We start from the raw sequence: 20,844 nt of genomic DNA, 5'->3' as shown, positions 1-20,844 counted from the left end.
ACGAAATAGAAACTGTTTTATCGAAAATATTTAGAAGTGTGTTACTCTACATGTTTTAGGGTTTTTCGAAAGGAATATAAATATAAGTATTCATATAAAAAATAAATTTTCTGCTAAATGTTTATTCCTTCGTTCAATTTCGCGGAAATGCATCTGCAATTATCATAACGCTTAGATTAAGTTAATCCAAGAATATACATTTGCCATTTCATTGGTATTCTATCGATCGCTGTAAATTGCGTGTGTATTATCTTTACGCTGCACGTCGAATTGATTTGTTCCAACTGATCGAACTTGAAGAAAACGTGATAAATTTTTACATAACATCAAGCTTTTCTGCATACAATAGCTTATTAAGGTATGATTTAAATGAATTTTTTATGAAATAAATCATCTATATTTAACTGAATACGAAAAAATATTTAAACGTCGCTTATCATATTTACAATTTTTGTTAAAATTTAAATTTTTATTATACTATTTGGACAATATTAATATGCTTATACTAGATGTAGCTGATTGTTTATTTTTAATTAATGCGTTCTGCTTTCAGTTTGTTGATTTTCTATACCGAGCTTTAGGATTACAGATTAAAGTTCCGAAATGGAGATTAGGAGAAATCCAATAATATTATCATCAAATTACGTTAAAATAATATGCAAACATTTGTTATCGTTCGTAATAACAAAAATTTAAGTCTTATAATACCTTTTATAGAATTACACACTTACAGCTACGGTCTTCTTTAACTCATCATGACTTATTACAACGCCTGCAGAGATATCCCGCTATACCAATGAATCGTCTCGACTCTTACACTGCGCAATATAAAACACAAGCAGATGTAAAATTTTATTCAGTACATTTTATTTTATCAAGTGCACATTAAAACAAATAAAATAGGAAGGTTAAAATCTATCTTGTCTTAAATTTAAATTTAATATTTTTGTTTTAAATATAAAAATTTATGTTTTCATATATTTTTTTTAAATACATTTATATTATATAACATTTATATTATATAACGTTTATCTCTTATATTCTTTCATACCATTTTAATTTTTATTTATTTTATTTTAATTTTTATTCTAATTCTAATTGTAGTTTTATTTTAATAATTAATGGTGATGATTAATAGGGGTATAATACTTTATCGGATTATAAATCGCACATAAATTTTTCTTTTCTCTTTTCTTTTACTACAATATTTTTGTCAGCGGTTCACGTTATTTTGCACAAGTTAGGCAGTGATCCTAGAACATATGTCCAGCAAAACTGCACTCGTATTATCAAAGTACGTGACTCTATCTGATGTTGGTACAAAACTCTAGACGATAAAATTTAAGCTACAAATTGCCATCTGTATTAAACCAGGAGTTATCCCCAAACGTCATCACGTATTAATCTCCTCTTCTTTGTGTTGCACAATTTCTGCCTTTTTCTTGTTAGTCTTGCGCGAAATATTCAAAACGATTCCTATCATTCTATTTTATTCCTGCTTGGATGAAGTCTCGCGCAGTTGCTGAATTTGCAAATAATCATTTTACAAATATATGTAGATAGATTTACAAATTCAGAATTTCGTTAAAGTTATATCGAAATAAAATCTGTTTCTGAACAATACAAAAAGACGAGAACATTTCATTATCTATTTATCAGAATTCGTGAAATATCCTTGATAGTTTTTAATTGCGACATGTTTATAAAAAAGTATCAGCTTTAAAAAAGATTTAGAGAAAGATTAAGAGAAAAAAGATTGATCTTATGTATTTATATATAATATAATAAAATTTATATAATACTTGTAAATCCATATAAAAATATAAATTGTATAAAAATATATTTGCACAGAAAAAAATTAAAAGTATCGAAATATTTCTGTTGTCTCAAGGCATACAAATTTACAATGAAATCCCCTTCTGCTGGCAAGATTCATTCCCTCATTTTTCCTGTTTTCTTTGGCAAGGTACCCAGCCATAAATTTCGATTGGAGAACTCACGGTGCACTTCGTGGTTCTCGGTATTAAAGAGGACCGCAACGTGCGCGCGTGCTTGCGTCCTCCACTCGTAAATTCCAATCAGAACTCGCAATTTATGGAACAGGTTACCATCGCACGTCTCGCAATTCGTTATCCAAATGCACGCAAATCCGATCATCCTCCGGCAACGAGCAACCGTGCGCGATTTGCTCTTTGATTTGGCGCTGCTTCCGCGTTTTCTGTATCTTTTTTTCCTACCTGCCACCGGCGACGATAACTCTAAACGAACGATACTTTTATGGGCAACAAATTACATTTCAAATCACAGCGATTCCTCGAACGGAATCTGCAGAACAAAATTGACGACGGCACCCCACCGTGGTCTCTGATTTTCGAAAATTACATTTTCTCTCTCTTTTACGTGTTATATATCTTTCTAATAAAATTATGAAGAGAAATATCGTTTAACGCGTTCTCAAAATACATCAGAACGAAAAGAAAAAATTGTAATTTTCCAGAACGTTTAATCGATTAAAAAAAAGTTACATACTCTGAATCTTTTTCACACAATCGAATTTTAAAACTCTCGACTTCGGTCTTAACTCTTATTCTGACGTTTTACAGCGAACGGAATTCGGTCAGGAAAAATCGTTAAATTTCAGTAAATGGAGTTGTCGCCGATAGGCTTGTAGAAGAGATTCCTGTCTGAAGAGGCGGGAAACGACGTTTTCATTGAGCTCGACTGAACTGAAATACAGATTACATGTCAACATATCCAGAAGCTGCAAAAGAGAGCGGTGACTCTTAATGGAATCGGAAAACGATTTGTAATGGGAAGTAAAATCGTCGCTTAAGACGCGTTAGCATCAAGTTGGCGAGTTCGATTCAGTGAAAAAATTGTCGTCTGTAGATATATACGCTCGAGCGCAAACTACGGTGAAGATTGATGAATTTCAACATGCGACTCAAGATGCAATCTTGTCTTACTTGCAAGTATCTTTGATTGAAAGAAAATCCTGGAACGTTCTACGTGTTCATCACAATTTTATTTTTACAATTTTTATTTTTTTTCACGTATCAAAAATCTCGTATCAAATATATAATAAAGAATGATGTAATGAAAGTGATACTTTCAAAAATACTTAAAATATTTAACAAATATTTGGAATATTCACATGAAATATTCTCACTGTTTAATTTTATAGTTTTCGACATATGTTAAATTGATGGAAAAATTAGCGTGATATTATAGAAAAAAATACATCGCTGTCAATGCCATACGAGAAAAGAAGAATATTTATCAGCTCTATCATCTTGAATATTTACTGCATCTGCTATATCGTTTATCATTTAGAATAAAGTTGCGAGATTAAGTAAAATAAAATAATCACATGTAATCAAGTATGTGTAACCTCTTTACAAAAAATTCTGAAGATTACGAATAAATTGAAGTGTTTAAACTGTCAGAAGCAAAATGCGCGAGATTTTAATGATATACTTTAGAAATGACGTCTTTTTCTACATCTTCAATTAAAAAATTTTTTCAATGGAATGTTATGAAAGGCAAAGATAAACAAATTCTAATTATGCTTAATATTACTTACACGATGGAATAAAATATTGATATAAAAGAAAACTATCTTTTCTTTAGAAAAATATGAAATATAACGTTTTATATACACGATAAGAGGCTACCTCATTCGAGAAGCAAGAGAGAAGCATTTTTAAAGGTAACTCGGCGTGTTGAAACAATAGCTAGCAGACTGGTGGACTTGCGTTAGAAAAGGACATTATTTTTCTCTCATCTTTTTTATATATCTACCTTTTTCGCGTCAAAGCGAGATAAAAGAGAAAATGAGTGAGAAAAGCAATGCAAATAGTATGTCCATAGTGTCCGTAGCATAAATTTTCCCTTTAATCTCTCAAACGATTCTCGCGAACAGAACTATTAAAAGCGCTATTTTACATTCTTATATATCGAATTTTATAATAGGTTGTAAGTAATATTTCACTAAATTATTTATTGTTGTAAACGTTATTTATAAACATTTGAGTTAATTAATTTTCTTTTTGTAAATATTACGGTTTCTCTACTCGCGCCAATAAAAATTCCGCAAACATTCCTCTTAAATCTTTCACTAATTTTCTTATGGAGCTTTATTATAATACTTTTTTTCTATTATTATACTTGAGAGAATATTTTACTCTATTCTAAAAAGTATTCAAAATATAACAGTGGTCATTCGTATAAGTTGTGCAAAAAGTATAACTGTATCGCATAAAGATATCAAAGAGCAAGCACAAATAATCTTTTAATGAGACTTGACTTTTTTCTTTTTTCGACTGATTCCAGAATGCAAGATTCCAGATGCACAGGATAGAATGAATCGTCGAGAAGACCCGCTGTTGCGGCAGCATCGTAATCGTTTGCTGCAATTGGCCGAGGCGACAAACATCAAGCCTGGCCGTGGCAGCGGGAAAAGACGTGGACAAAGACAGTCGCATGGTTTCGGACCCAGGTTAGTTCACAAATTACAAACTTGTCAAGAATTGATATCAATCAATAATTGGAAAAATAATTTAGTTATATCTTTTTCGTATAAATATTAAAGTAATAGTAATAATAGTAACAAAACAGAAATTTTATTAAATTTTATTAAAGATTTATCATCTCGAGTAAGAAATTAATTGCTATATTTAAGAGATTATATACGCAATTTTATAAATATAATTTGTCCGATGGAATAATTTGTTGAAATTAATTAGTTAAATATTGATTGAAAATTAAATCCTTTATAAATAGACATTTATATTCTTTTTTTTTAAGTAGTCGGTACATCGTTAACCATGATTAATTGACGAAACTTGGCACTATGTATGAATTATTGCAGTAATGGCGGACCCAGCCGCGTGACGCTCCAGGATATCGTTAGAAACGATCCTGGATATACGCCGAACATCGAGCACTTAGTGTTTCCGGAGCGCAAAAGCAGCAATCCGAATTTAGCGGGCGTCGCCGATGGCTCGCCGCCAAATAAATCCAAGTCAAACGCGACGAGCTCGGGAAGATCCAGGTTCGCCGAGGTCTTTGCTCGACATTACCCAAGAGGATCTTCGCAGGACTCTTCCGTTACGTCCAGAAAGAATCATGTAAATGTACGTATTTGAAATCCAATTGTATAATCTATAATTAATTTATTGTATCGATATTGTTGCTTATTATTATTATTTAATTGTATTATAATGAGAATTGTCGAAGCGATATTTTCTTTTGAATTATCAGTAAAAAAATATAAAAGCAACAAACTAGAGTTAATTTAGACCTTTTAGCAAATAAAATTTTATTACCATATATACATACTTATTGATTGACAACAGATGACGTCTTCAGAGAAGATATTTGCTTTTCGTAGCTTTCTGGTATTTTTCTGTAACACGACTCTTATGAACAACACTCACGACTAATTAGTAATGATATTAACTTTAGAGTGCTTCGGAATAATATTCCATTATATTTAATGTCAATCTTGGAAGAAGAGGTTATCATTAGTAGGTTATCGTAATTAAATTTGCTGAGTAAGCATTTGTGATTAAAACAACGAGACTGATGCAATTATTAATTTCTACTCAGCATTTTGTAATGTTATTTCAATCTCATTAAATTTATATCAACGCAATTATAATAGAACGACTAAAATCTCCAATTTTTAAAAAATGTTTATATACTTTTTGAAGCCAATTTTTTATTATTTGAAGTGTTCGATCGATTGTGACATTGTAAATAAATTGACAGACAGCTGTTCTAAAATCGGACGGCACGTCAATGAGATGTTGGCTCGCGCGAAGTAATAAAAGTCAATAAAATGACGGCGGGAGTTGCGACTCATCGACAGATCAACTGACGGCGACGGACGAGTTCTCTTGGTCACAGGACGAGGATAAAAATACTTTCATCGACACACGGCGAAGTTGCGCCAGCTTGCCAGTCGCTCGTACGTGCTTCGACCGTATTTGGAAGTAGAAACAACTCGCGCAGCGTTTATGCGGCCACGCGAGTTTAGCCCATGGTTCGATGTAACGATAATGGTATCCTAACGCGGGCCCCCTCCCCCCCCCCCTTAGCGATTGACACAATTTCATAACGATGGTTGCTGGCGATAATGGCAATCTCTAACGAGTTGCGATTAATAAAGGAGTCCAAAAGCGGACGGGAAGAAAAGAGAAACTTTGGTATCATCGTATATAACGTGATACGATTACGTTTTGAAGATTTCCGTTTATTTTTTTTTTTTTTTTCAGAAAATGTCTCGATGATTGAAATCAAAACGTTATCGATGAAATCGCGAAAATTTAAATTATTATTTATTTGAACGAATTCTGTATACGCAGAAAATATAACACCTTTCAGTCTCTTATCTGAATAATTTGTTAACCAGTAACGTTCTACAGATTTTCTCTCGCGTGCTCACGAAGAATGGCCTTGGATTTTTTTTCGGTTACAGAGTACGTCGCTGGACAGTGGGAACGTGGTAGGTCATCAGCCCGGGCCTGGCGGACCTACGGTGGTGACGCGAAGCACCGGACGTCGCTGGCTGTCGCAAAACTCGCAGTCCTCGAGGCAGCATTCGGCCGAAGACGGGATACGTGGGGGTAACGTGGGCGTTGGAGGGCCCGTTTCGGCCTCGTCCTCGAGTCAGGCCTCCGGTCAGACCGTACCTCCCGCTCTGCCACCGCGAAGAGTCAATCCAGCCACAGATACGAGCGAGATCGCCAATCCTATCTCGCGTATCGACAGGTAATATCGCGTGTTTAATTTGCTTTTCGTTCAGTCTCGCTGCGACCGGAGTGGTCTTATTATGTTTTATGAGTGTTCTATGAATTTCGCGACTACTAGCTACCGGGCAGTGCTTTTGGTAACTGTTTTTGAAGTATCATAAAGTTTAAAATCAGAAAACACCTGGGAAAATCAAATGCATGCGTTTATGTATGTACATTTGGGAAAATTTCGTTGAATGACTATTATCATCTAATAAAATAGTGTGTGTTTGAACAGTGTAGTGTCTTCACTCGTGTCGTTAAAAAAGACATCCAGGACGAAATCTCTCTCGCGCTCTCGCGGGATTATCGTCCGTGTCGTATCAGAACGGAGAGAAAATCTTCGCTCCATCGTCATTCTGTATGTTTGCGTTTCCCTTTTCCTCTTAGAAACTGTCTAGGTGCTAGCAGTGTTTACATACGATGTAAATTTCATGAGGCCCAAAGGACTACCGCGAGGACCATTCTCTTCTCGCTCTTTATACACTCGGATACACTTGTCATTGAACGTAATCTGTTTATAGGAAGGAATTTAAAATTCATTGGACAAACGCCGAATCCAGTAGATTCCCTAGGCCGATTGCCTGTCCATTAATCTACGATAATTGGAGATTTTCGAAAACGTTTCTATATAATAACAAAAATTTTTAAACGAGAAAAGAAACTTCTTTTATTCAAAAAAATATTTATTTATATTATGTTGTTTTTGCACGTAAATTTAACGAATTTTCAATCGCAAATCAGTTTAACAAATGAAAAATATAACAAATACACAAGAGAAATATAAATCTGCAGCCAGTGAATTGACAGTGGTCATCCTATCCCCTGTTTGGATTGACGGATCGTTCTATTTAAAGAACGATTCTATTTGAAACACCACAAGTAAAGCAGCAAGCGACTCTCTACGTATCATGTCGATTAAGAGGTAAATATGATTAATTGAGGACAGATATTCTCATCTCATTCGCGATAGCGACCGCTCCATTTGTTCGACGCGTTTCGTCAGCCATATGTGGAGCGATATCGACTAAAGGTTATTCGCAGAGAGTAATATATCCGAAATACGCTTTGTCACCTAGTTTCACCATATCAACGTTTAGCCCAAATTAATTAACGGTTCCATAAATTATGTCGAGCTTTGCACTTCTCATGTAAATTCAATAACAAATTCTGTATTTTTCATTAATAGTTCTTTTCACCTCGTTAAATTACGTTCAAACTTTCGCAAAATCGCACGTCTTCTTCAATGATTTCGTCGACTAAAAGCTCTTAAAGCACTTTCGAGCAGCTAATTTTTAATTTATCCGGCAGATCAAAATAACATTTAATACGGCAGCATCAGCAAGACTTTGAGCGCGGCCCAAATTCTCTTCTAGGGAATTTCAATTTCGTGAACGTTTTTCTCATCTTCTGTGAGATTTATTTGATCGCGTATTAATCGTAAACGACGATGAATCTTTTAAACTTTATCCAGATTGTGTGGCAAAAAGATCAATCATATTCAGTCTACCATCAATAATCCTGGGTTCGTTTTATACAGAAATTTATACGAAGTTCACAATTACGAATGTCTTTCTTCTTAAACATAATATTCTTGTGAAAAAAAATTTCATCTCTCCTTTTTGTATAGCGTGAAATATTATATAATATTTCCACGATGGTCTTTGGCGCAACTTTTTTCATACGATGAGAAACAGGGAAGAGAGAAGAGAGCGACAGAAACAAAAAAGAAGAGTAAGGAAATAAAAGATTACACGAGGAAGCATTTTTGTTTGCGAAACGATCTCATCGGGGGAAAACTGTCCGAATATCTGACGTTTGCCGTGAGTTTTTAGCCGAAGCATAGATGTACGCAATGCAATCCAAATGCAGCTTTGCTCTCTCTTCGTCTTTTTGTCTCTCCTTCTCTCTCTCTCGTATACTTCTCGTTGTACAATTTTACTTTATAAATATTCATCGCCGGACCGTCAGGTATGATACAGATATCGTCGAATGGGAAAGAAAAGCGAATGAAGATACCGTGGGCAAGAAGTGGGTGAAGAGGTATATATACAGGGTGTCCCGGAACACCCTTAACAACGCTCGTGAGCAGGTAGAGCACAGTAAACTGAGTAAAAAAGTCTTATACCATTTTGCGATTTTTGCAATAATTATTAAAATATTAATTAAAAACACTTAGCAAACAATATTATACATATCTACAAGATGTCTGGTAATAATCGCCTCAACTCTCTAGGGCAGATAGAACAGGTCAAACTGAACATAAAAGTCCTGTATCATTTTGCAATTAGCGCAATAATTATTGAACTATTAATTAAAAACGTTCAGCGTATAAGCGCGCCGCAAATAGCGCTCAGCATACCGTGAGCGTTTTTAATTAATAGTTCAATAATTATTGCGCTAATTGCAAAATAATACAGGACTTTTATGTTCAGTTTGACCTGCTCTATCTGCCCTAGAGAGTTGGGGCGATTATTACCGAACAGTGTATTATACATATCTTGTAGATATGTATAATATTGTTCGCTAAGAGTTTTTAATTAATATTTTAATAATTATTGCGAAAATTGCAAAATGATATAAGATTTTTTTGCTCAGTTTACTGTGCCCTATCTGCTCACGAACGTTGTTAAGGGTGTTCAGGGACACCCTGTATATATATATAAAAACAAGTACATCTATCTTGCTTTAAGACGTCGACGGAGGCGAGAGGTTTCCTGTGCCGACTGTCGCGTAAAATCCCCGGAGATACTAAAAGTGCATCGCGAGTCGATTTCCTTTTGCAACGAAGTAAAGCAAAATTCTAGATTTGATGATAGCAAATCAAAGAAATACGAAAATAGGATGTGTGCTTATGCAGCCGCACGAAAAACTCTTGTATGATTATACTTCATCGATTTTAATAATGAAACGTAATTTGCACGAAGGCTAAGAATTATAAAATTTTATAAAATTTATTAATTTCAAAGATTTAATATATATTGAATAAAATTAAAGTTAAATTATACGTCTCTGTATACAGATAAAAATTGCATTAAATGACACATCAAAAGAGTAAGAATCGTATGTCAGTCTCAAGGAAAGATAATAAAATGAGACATGCATATTATATATAACGAAAGCGTCATACATATTTTAAATTCTCCAAATATTTACATGTTCATTTATTATACCTTTAAAGATATTGAATAAAATTCAAATTTATATTCAACGAATTTTATCCTAACGCCACCATATACATGCTAATCTTGTGAAACTTTATTTCAAGGCATTGCTGTGTGTATAATGTGTAAATGTAGGTAAAAGAAATGCTTATATTATGATTGTATTATATTCTTAAGACATTATAAGCGGAACTCGAAGGGAGGAAAATTTTGGTTACAGGGGCCCCAACGTGTCGGTCCTCCATCTCCGCAACGCGTCGGCGGACCCTTGGGAAGTCGGCTCTCAAGGCTCCTCGTACAGCGTTGGCAGCAACAAGAGTCAGACAGCAGGCAGCAGAGGCAAATCCGGCGGGAACACACGGGGATCCTACAGTCGCGGTAGCTCGATACCATCCCTGAAACGTCACGATACATCCACGTCGACCACGTCGACGTCAAGCCTTAAGCAGCATCGACAAGACAGTCATGGTCAGGTAAGCAGAATCGTATATTAGACATAAATTAGCGTCTCTGTCAGTCTATCTGGGAAATCTGAGGTAAAGATCGAGTTCATGCGCGGGAGTTCAAGAGGATAATAACAAAATAGATCGTCGCAGTTAATATAAATTAAAGTTGCAAAGCTAATTAATATTAAAGGTTTAGCTAATTCTTTTTTGTCTTTATCTTGTTCCGCTCGAAAAAAAAGAGATAATGAATCGTTTAAATTATGATTAACGATAATTAATATTTAAAATGGTTTTTAGACGATTTATTCTTTATAGTTATTTTGTATTCTAATCACTACAAAAAGGATAATAAGAAATAATAGTGTTGTACATTCTCTCTTTCTTTTTTTAACATAAATTTAAATGTCACTTTTTCAAATTTCAACTAACTTTGCCATAATTGTCACGTTATTTAACCTTAAGTAACATAACACTAATAACATAGTAAATATAGAACTGTTAATTGTTGAAAAATATATAAGAAAAATAATAAGAGAGAGAAATTATAAATAATATTATTTTTCCGAATTACTTTGTAATATAAATTAAAATGCCATTTTTTATCAAACTCTGTTGTTGCGTTATTTAAGTATGAAAATAATTAAATAAATAAATAAATGTGTCATGAAGAAATGAGAATTTAGATAACGTTTAGAAAATCCATTAGCGAAGATTGCTTGCTTATACAGGTCTCATCCAGTTCTCGTCGACGTGAGGCCACAAACTCTTTTCTCTCGGGTAATAGTGGCACCTCCGGCGAGCTGTTCATCAGCGGCGACTGCAGCCGCGAGCTGTCACCCGTACGATGGTGCGATCGCGAGGTCGATGGCGTTTACCTGGGTCGTTCCGGCTGGGTGCAGGTGCAACAGCGATCTCTCGACGAGAATCGTCGTGCGAATTACGAAAGCAATCTGGTAACCGCTACTACTGGCACTCTACCGTTGTCGCGACGCGCGGCGGTCAAGCTAGCGGACTATCACTGCAACAGCGAACCCGGCAAGTGTCCGCAAGATTTTGCCAAAGGATTAGATTCACAAAGGCCGGACTTCCTCGCACTGCACAGCCAGGATTTCGACTCCATTACGACCAGCGCCTGCACGTCGCCGCATAGTATTCCAGAATCATTCTCGCCACCATCGATCACGCCAATTATATCGCCGCCACCGGCTTTCCAAGATGTCGTTACCGGCAGAAAATCATCCTCCTCCAGACACTCCTCCGGTGGACGCAGCAATTACGGAAGCAAGCCCTTCTTGCCGCGATCGAACGCCATCGTCGACAGCGACATCATCAGTCCGCCTCCGTCCCCGCCACCTCATCAAGTAAATTGGAGTTCCCTACCGTCCGGATCTAGGAAAAATCTCAGTTCAGCAGCTTCCAGGTCAAAGAGACAGAACCCCACTCAGCAGCAACAGCAGCAGCAACAACAGTATCGTATGGCGCAGGCCAAATCTTTGGAGGATCAATCATCCTCTAGAAGGTCACAGTTTGCGCAGAGATATATCGAATCATCCAGTTCGTCATCGTCATCGATGGGATTCAGGAGTCTCGACAGCTGCGTCACCAAGTCCATCATGCCCAGTCTAGCAGAGAACACGGATTCTTCGGTTGAAGGGTACGTGAAAAAATTATAATTACCATTAATGACTTTGTTGACCAACTAAAAATTTATGATTAAATATAATTACAAATGATTACATTTTATCTGGATTAACAATATTTGGTAGATTAGGAATAATGTTGTATTGCAGAATTAAAACACACCTCGCAAATACACACACATTTATTTCTATTAATAAATGAAATATATTCATACTTATAAATAAATGTATACGTGTGAAGCTTTTTTTTTCGACTCTCTCTTGCGATATACAAAAGTTAAACAAATTTAAAAAAAAAATTGAAAGAAATTTGAAAACGTCCATCGGAAAAATATCGATTTTTCAATACTAGATATGAGGATGGTGACGAAGACGAAAACCCCAGCTCATCCTTAAATCTCAGTCTGGTGTCGTCATCAGCTCTTGCATTGAACTCGTCCACAGAGTCAATTCGCGTCAACGGTGAACGAATTTCGCCCAACAGGCAAGGGTAGGCATATGAAAACTGATGAAATTCAAAAGTAGAATTTTAATAAAAAATAGTAAACATTGCAAAACTCTTATTTAGAGAATTTTTTTTATCCACACAACAAATAATTAGTTTCATATTTTTTTAATTTTGATTATTTTTTATTTATTATTATTGTAGATGTTATAGAAGAGCAGGAAAAATATGTATGTGTGTGTGTGCGTGCGTGTGTGAATTTAATATTACACCTCGTTTTTAATATTACACAGCAAAAATTTTTTGCAAATATTATTCGAAAATAAAATGCAGTGTTATATCCAGGAGAATCCATAGAAGCCAACAGGGACTGAGAAGATCGCCAGGATCCTCTGAGTCAGGGAAACAAATGTTCAATTCATCCTCTTCGTCATCCTCCTCCTCATCCAGCAGTGAAGAGCGACAAGGACGGTCACCCACGCCTAATCCCTTCAGACGCAGTAATGCCTCGCGCCAGCATCAGAGTGCCAGGACTAACCAGATGTCACCCGATTCTCATCAATCCCGGGTTAGAAGATCCAGGAGTCTCCAATTGCCTGAAAAAAGGTCGCCGGGAACGACTGGACCGCAGAGGGATCACTCTCGAGAATCAAACGAGGCTCACAGGGTCGTTGTAAAGATCGTGAATGATCGAGGAAACGAGAGGCCCAAGCGCCATGTTCTTCAGAATAGTGAGTACCGCTTCTCAAATATTTTACATAACTTTTGACGCTGCACACGTGTATCGAATATTTTATAATGCTGGGCGCAGAGATGTTTGTAAGCATATTTTATAAAGCTGCTCTCATGAAAGAATAATAATTTTATTCAGAAAATATCGATGACGAATTATTCTCCGTCTTTTAATTTGATGTGTATTTTCTCATCTATACACGTATTTTATATTTTAAACAATTTTAAACTCTTGTATATAAAATACAAAATTTTATAAAAAATTTTTAAAAAATATAGAAAATATAATTAAAATAGAACATATCAAATATTTGTTAATATTTGTTAAAATTTAATTCAAATAAAAAATTGAACGAAAAGAAATATTTTCGTGAAGAAAACAATATCAAATCAATAATCAAAATAGATCAAATTCATAAATCTCATTGTCAGTCTTGTATTCGATTATCTTTTCCAAATTCTCTAGGAAAGGCTCAGTCTACTGACGATACCATAAACGAAAACCTTCACCGCGAAGCGGAAGTAGTAACCGAATACTTATACGGCACGCGAAGTCGTGTTGTGCCAAGAAGTAACTTGTCGAACCGCTACGAACGTCGTGACGAGAATCAAGAGCAAAGGCGAGGCACTTCCAACACCTACGACGTCTACATCATATCTTCCAAGCAGCAACAGCCTCAATCGTCGAAAACATTCAACTCTTCGCAGGCGCAGCAACAGCCACAGCAATCTCAACAGCAACAACAGCAACAATCCCGGCGACCGCGAACGCTGCAGAGAGGCGCCACGACGCCGAATACGAACGCACCGGCTGTCAATCAAGATTTTTGTATTAGTCCGGACATGAAGCTTCGCTGCAACAGCAGCACGTGCGACTTCTGGCCTCATTGCTCCCAAAGAGAAACTCTGTATTCGCCAAATCAAGCACCACCACCTGTCTTTATGAAACTGTCGCAGAGCTATCCGGCGCATCAAAGACTCTCCACTGACACCGGCAGCCACCGAGGTAGCGCCAGCTCATCACCGGCTTCCCTGGAGCGGATGGATGATCGAGAGCTTCGTGAAAGAGACAATTTGAGAAAAAGCAGAAGCAACCAGCAGGGTAACTCCAAGTATCAAGAGAGATCCAAGAGTATGCTCAAGCAGAATAATAGATGGTCGCCGCTGGAGGGAATTAATGGCAATGGTTTGTAATAAATATGTTCAATTATTCGAAAAAAAAATAAAAAAAAGAGATTGCACTAAATTAAATAATTCCGACAATTTTTCTTAAATTAATAATAAATATTTTATTCTTTATTTAATAAAACGACGCTTACTTTGATTTTAACGTTTAATAAACCAAAAAAAAGTTCATCACATCGATATGTTTTCTGTAAATAAAATAGGTTCCGGAGTAGAGAAGAGGGATCAAGTGCACCATCGAGTCTACCGGAAACCCGATTTCCCGGGAACTTTCGAGAGCGCTGATAACAAAGACAGAAGGGTGTCGCCTATCCAAGGAATGAACGTTGTCAGCAGATCGCCGAGCGGTGGCCCGATCGCTTCCTCGTCGACGAATACCTCGTCGTCCTCGAGCAGCGATATCTGGGTCACTACATCGGATCGCACGGTGACGAAGAGTCCGCGGAACGCGAAGAGCTCCGGCGCTTCCACGCCAATGGAGGACGCCGTGATCGGTTCACTGAAGACGCTGATAGAGCCACCGAAGGACGGTACGCTATCCAGGCCTGGCAGCGCGCCGACTCGGGGCGAGGATTCACTCACGGATGACATCATCCTGGACCCCCACCAACGATCCTTATCGCTGCCAAAGTCCTTCCTGGCGCACAACACGGCGGACGGGTGAGTATTTGTTGACAGTATATTTTTCCTATATTCCTCATCGGCTTGTCCACGGATAGAGAAATCGAGAGAAGGTTACAGAAATATACCGGTAAATCGTGACAGCCACGTCGCCTGATCGAACGAAACGGAGAAGCAATTTCGAGGCAGGTGGTCGGCGAATTGATTCGCCTTAAATATTAGTACGCGGCCGTGTTCGTTTAAATCTTGCGGTTAAGTTTACTAGGTTGCCGGGCTACCATGCCGCGTGCGCGGTCGATTGCACTGGTAATTGGCTCTCCCGGATCGAAATCCCGTCGGGTATTCCATTATACGTGCTCTGCATACGTGAGTCTGCCGCGAGTCGGCTTTATCCTTGCCAGCACATCCTTGGGATTAGGTTTAAGCCTTAGATGCGAATGTTACATGATCGCACGCATTTATTAACAAATTTCTTGAAATCGATACTATAGCATACTCTATGTATAACATTTATTAGATATGCGATGTGATATTATAGATATAACTACAGATTCGTTCTTAATAAACGTATCCTTTTTTACAAGCATTAAAACTTAATTATTTTTTTTTTGTCCAATAATCCTTTAATAAAGTATAAAAAACTTAGTATTTTTGATAGACTTAATGTGTCGTAAAAAGATTTTCATAAAATAAAACTTTGATGTTAGGAAATGGTTAAATACATATGTACTCTCGTAGAACAATATTTTTTTAGTAGTGAATTTCATTGGCAAACATTTGCGAATAATACAAAGACATGTTCAATATTTAATTTCCATACGTTCGTTTATAAATTTTTATGCGAACCCATTGATATATACAATTGAAATATAAATTACCGAAGGAAAGAGATTATTAAAAAAGAGATTATCTAAAAAAGCAATATTGCAGAACATCGCAGCTGACGCTATATTAATACACTTGATACGTTATATTATGACGTTATAATTACGTACTAAAGGACACTCAGGGACGACAGCTCTGCGCGAGGCTGCGTCTGTTGGAAAAACACGTGCGCTCTCATAAACGACACGTGCAAAGCTTTCGATTAAACTGTCACGGAGAAGATGTGTCGCGACGCGTTCCTAACGTCCTTTGACGCATAATTGTAATTTTAGCGATAACCCGAGAGCATTTTCTTTCTTGACACGAGTCATTTTCTGCTCGCTAATCACTTAATCACAAAGAACGAAAGCCGGATAGACGTAACGGCGTTACTAATAGCGTGATCGCATGTCCGTGACGTGCAGTATAGATGCATCGATGCACCCGGCGGGAGTTGAGATGTTTGATTCTCCTCCGAACACATCGCGTTCGCGTGTACACGTTAATTCTCGCGCTATTGCTGCCGTCGTGTTTTGCATCATCCTGTTAGCCAGGTTCGTTCATTCGTGCAAATGTACGCTCGATAGATCCTGGTGTACACTCTTGAAATTCGTCGCGGTTGACATTGTCGGTGAATTTTCGATTTCGATTATGAATACGAATGTCGTGTCGACTCAAAAAGACTAATTGATATATGCGCAATTTCCCCACAATATAATTCTCTTTGCATGTTAAATCATGAAAAAGATTTCGGCTCGCGTTAGAAACCAGGGTGTCTACTCCCTGGTAAAATATGGAAAACCAGGAATATCGAAGGTATTGACATAGATTTCGTGTATCAATAAACGTATAGAAATCTGGAGTGTTGTGTAAAATGTCGCCAGAGTGTTTTGTGAGTGCTTATGAAGATACATCAACGAAGGATTAAGAGATGAGCAGACAGATCAATCAGATAATTTATTACGCATGAGATAAATTATTACGTTTTATTCGCGAAATTAATTTTTTTGTCGCAGTTATCGCATATTTCATGCAATTCTATTTGAATGTGTGTCAAACTGGCTCCATATTTTTCCTTTGTATGAATAAAAAAACGATAGAAAATGCATGTAATAAAAAAAAATTTATTTTAGAGAAAGTTATATTAAAAAGTTTTGAAAATATTCTTTTTATTTGGAATTTTGAACAAAAATACCTGAAAAATCAAAAAATTTTCAGAGAATTGAAACTCATTTCGCGTATCTTATTTCATCATCTCCCTGACATTTAAGCTTTGATGTTGAAAAATAAACAAGTTTGCGGGCTCATTAAAAGAAAGTGGTCGAGAATTTCTATTATAATGGTGCAACACTAGTTTCTCAATCGTCGCAACAAAAATATCGCATTTATAATATATCCCGCCAGGATCTTTCTTTTGTTTGCTTTTGAAAACGCACATGTAATGCGACATAATCGCATTCGACGAACCGGTTAAGCATGCGTATATACTCGCCCACGCACAGCCCACGTGTGATTCGTGCTTTTATCCGTAATATAAAATGACAGAGAAACAACCGCGATTCTCGATTAAACCGTCAACAGTAACAGAGCAGCATATATTTATTTTTAGCCTTTCAAAAATGTTGTGGAAAAATTGAGAATAATCAAATACGACACATGAAAATTAGATATATTAAGTAGATATATTCCAGAGAATTCACAACTTTACTTAAAACTCAGATTCGCGAACATTCAATTTTGATACGAAATGGAATGTAAACTATCACATTGATCGTATTTCGCAAAGCTCTCGTGTCCAGTCGGTTTGTGCACCGTCAGACTTTCAAACTCGACATTATGCGCGCCAAGTTTCCGACGTTTCTGAACTCGATACTTAATCCGGTAAGCACAAAGTTTCGCGATGCGCAACTCCTTCCTTCTTTTCTGCGAAGCTTCCTGCTGTAGCGCCGCGGAAATCGCGCGCCCTTGAGTTCGTTGGGGTGGAAGTCGGACATCCCCTAAAGGATCGCGAGATTCAGTAGCGGGCGATATGTGTCAGTTTTGCGAGAAGTTTCAAGGAACATTTTGCAAATCAACCGAACTAAAATGGCTAAAACCTTGACTTATGACTTTTAATCTTTATTGAAGGATTAAACCATTCTGGAAAAACAGAGCTTCAGATCCTTTATTACATCTAAGCCAGTTTTGTGAAATATTTTATACTAGATTTTATATTATTTTATACTATTATATTATACAATATATATATAATAGAATACAATATATATTAATATATTTTCTAATATATTATGATATGATACCTCAGATGTGTGAATAATATTAAATATATATATGTACGCGCACACACGTATGTATATTTAACATTTTTCACACATCTAAGGTATCATGTCATATAACATATTAGGAAATATTAATAATTCACGATTGACATCACAATTTACACGACAGATTCTTCATTTTGGTAAAACGTAATATATTACCTACATTATTATTGTTATTCATCAACTCTATAACAAGTATGATATATGCTTTAAATTATAAATTATAGCATTCACCATAAATATTCTCTAATAAAAGCAGCAACTATAAATTGTGTAAACTACATAGTCGGCAAAGAAAGATATCGATCTTTATCTATGGCATCAAATCTCTACATCAATACGCAGTATAACTGACGTTTATTAAATATTTATGGAGTATTATCTATATCGCGTGAGAGATAACACATTTTGCTACGCCATAAAAGTGTCACCGTTCGATGTATCATACTACCTCTCTCTTTGCCGGATCCGCCTAGAGAACATCCCTTAGTGGTTTTCGCTCGTCTTTCGTCTTGCTTTTTAGAAAAATTCTCTTGAAAAGGCAAGTACCAACCAAACGATTTCACGGGTCATAGAAAATAGAGCATTTTACAAAAGAGTGCAATTAAAACTCTTAATAATTTATTTATTTTTTTTATAAATGATGAGGTATATTAATTTATATATAAAGAAAACTTCAGAGATACTTTGAGATATTTCTTTCAAAGTTTCTTTTTAACTATTTTCTATTCATTATGATTATAAAATGTTGAATTCTTTTTAAATTAACAATGATAGAAGTTTGGAAGAATTTTCTGTATTTATAGCCTTTTTATGCTCCCGTTATTTGCTAGATTCATCCTTGATCATATTGAAAGATAACGGTATCTTACTGTCGAATAAACTCTTATTTGCCTTTCTGGCCAAAAACAACACCTACGAAAATCTCTTACGTAAGGCGGAGAAGCTGATGACTCCTCGGTCACAAAGCCCGTGCCATATATTGACGTCGTGCCTCACGCTCGGAGTATTAATCTTGTAAGGGTCGTAATTCGCGCGACAGGTGGTCGGTCGAATCTCGAGGCATCGACCACCGACTCCGATTAAAGACGAAAATTAGCATCTAATTGTTCACCGGAAATTACGTCCCTCGGATAATCGTAATGCTCGCGTGTTTCGCAAATTTATGATTATATCTTCACATTTTTTTCTTTGTAAGATAACATATCGTTCCTTTGAAATTTATCGAAAGAAATAGGGAGTATTTTAGGGACGATAGCGACATCAATTCAGCAAAATTTATTTCATATAAGATACCTCAGTTAAATTACTTTTAGGGACATAAATATATAAAATGAGCAAAATTTTATCATTGGAAAAAAATCTCTGAAGCATGGATTGTAAAAAAAAGAAGAAATCAATCAACCTTAATTGATTTTTTCAAAGCTAATACAGTTGGAATCGTGCGGCTATGAAATTCATTGTCCCACTTTTTGAATATATGGGCATGCAATCTATGCGAAATGTTATATATGAAACACAAATTGCAAACTGTCGTATTAAAAGCGCTTGATATGATAGATTGCGCTCGCGCTCTTCAATATCGCCATTCACGTTATATTTGGAACTTCATCGCTCGCATCTCTGCATCCTATTGCCGCTAATTTTCTTTGGCCCATTTCGCTGATCCCGGACAAGTATCGATTTCGCCATCACACGTGTCCATTCACACGTAATTGGGACGGCACTATACTTGATACACTTGAAAGCGCAAACCGCGTGCTTCGTGTCAAAGTCAAGCGGAAAGTGCGATTTCTATTTGATACTTTGATATTTGCAACTCTAACTTTTGATTAATCAGCTAGGTGTGATATATATATCAGCATATTTAACGTTGCGCTTCGAAAATATTTTTGGATTAATCACAGCAAAGGCGAGCATTAAGTTCGTAAATATCATCTAGAAGAGAAAAGAAAGAGAAATGTTTTATAAATATCATTTTATTAATATCTATCTCATAATATTATTAAAAAATTTTCCACATAATTTTAATGACTGAAATTTGATAAAATAAAATTAATTATTTTTCTTTGACTCGAATGCAACAAATATTAATTTCCAGAGGAAAATGATTTTGAGATCAACTGCACTTGCGACATTTTTTAAGTCTTTCATAATCTGCATCGATAGTAACGATATTTAGACGAAAACAATATGTTAGCTCGAGAATTGTATTTCAGGTACGGATTACATGATCGCATTACATCTGTGATAACAACAACCGGTTTCGTCTGCGATATTATATATCATGAAAAGATATCGCGACAAGTGTCAAGTTTTAACATATTTAACATGTCTCCGTTGGATAAACGCACTTATCTTCTGATCTTTTCGCTACACGCAAAGAGCATAAGTTCTACGTGTCAATGTACTTTGCATTAACACTGGCAGATGCCGTTGCTTGCCTTGAAAACATCTATTAAAAATATTTAATATTTTCTAAAATTAATTAATATTTTATTTAACTATTTGAAATTTAATTGTTCAAACAATTAATATGTTTTTAGTTGTTTTTGTAGAGCAACAATTTTTTTACATAACTGACAATGAGTACTTGTAATATCTATAATTATAAAATAAACTAACTAACTAA

At 35.9% G+C, this 20,844-nt stretch overlaps 2 protein-coding genes across 15 annotated transcripts in view; one reads left to right on the top strand and one right to left on the bottom strand.

Annotated features, from left to right (window-relative positions):
* Nucleotides 1–5,462, bottom strand: part of LOC140663920 (lysosomal acid glucosylceramidase-like) — a 42,727-nt gene extending 37,265 nt beyond the window's left edge. For 3 of the 4 annotated variants that reach the window (XM_072888497.1, XM_072888498.1, XM_072888499.1), the window contains exon 1: nt 5,341–5,462. The gene's annotated coding sequence lies outside the window, so the exon portion shown is untranslated. The remainder of the gene's footprint in view (nt 1–5,340) is intronic. The other variant, XM_072888500.1, reaches the window with a different exon arrangement.
* Nucleotides 1–20,844, top strand: part of Rhogef3 (Rho guanine nucleotide exchange factor 3) — a 132,152-nt gene that overhangs the window by 57,465 nt on the left and 53,843 nt on the right. For 7 of the 11 annotated variants that reach the window (XR_012046352.1, XM_072888486.1, XM_072888483.1 and 4 more), the window contains 9 exons: nt 4,333–4,498; nt 4,871–5,135; nt 6,482–6,774; nt 10,179–10,431; nt 11,133–12,058; nt 12,397–12,534; nt 12,823–13,220; nt 13,688–14,407; nt 14,610–15,066. Coding sequence is in view for 10 of the 11 variants with exons in the window: in XM_072888486.1 (XP_072744587.1) it covers nt 4,362–4,498; nt 4,871–5,135; nt 6,482–6,774; nt 10,179–10,431; nt 11,133–12,058; nt 12,397–12,534; nt 12,823–13,220; nt 13,688–14,407; nt 14,610–15,066 (3,587 nt within the window). In the remaining variant the exon portion in view is untranslated. The other 4 variants (XM_072888489.1, XM_072888487.1, XM_072888490.1 and 1 more) reach the window with 4 other exon arrangements.

Source organism: Anoplolepis gracilipes, chromosome 3, assembly GCF_047496725.1.
Source record: "Anoplolepis gracilipes chromosome 3, ASM4749672v1, whole genome shotgun sequence".
In the NCBI taxonomy this organism is placed as follows: domain Eukaryota; kingdom Metazoa; phylum Arthropoda; class Insecta; order Hymenoptera; family Formicidae; genus Anoplolepis; species Anoplolepis gracilipes.
Note: the sequence above shows the minus strand (reverse complement) of the source record. Positions and strands in the feature narration are given on the sequence as shown.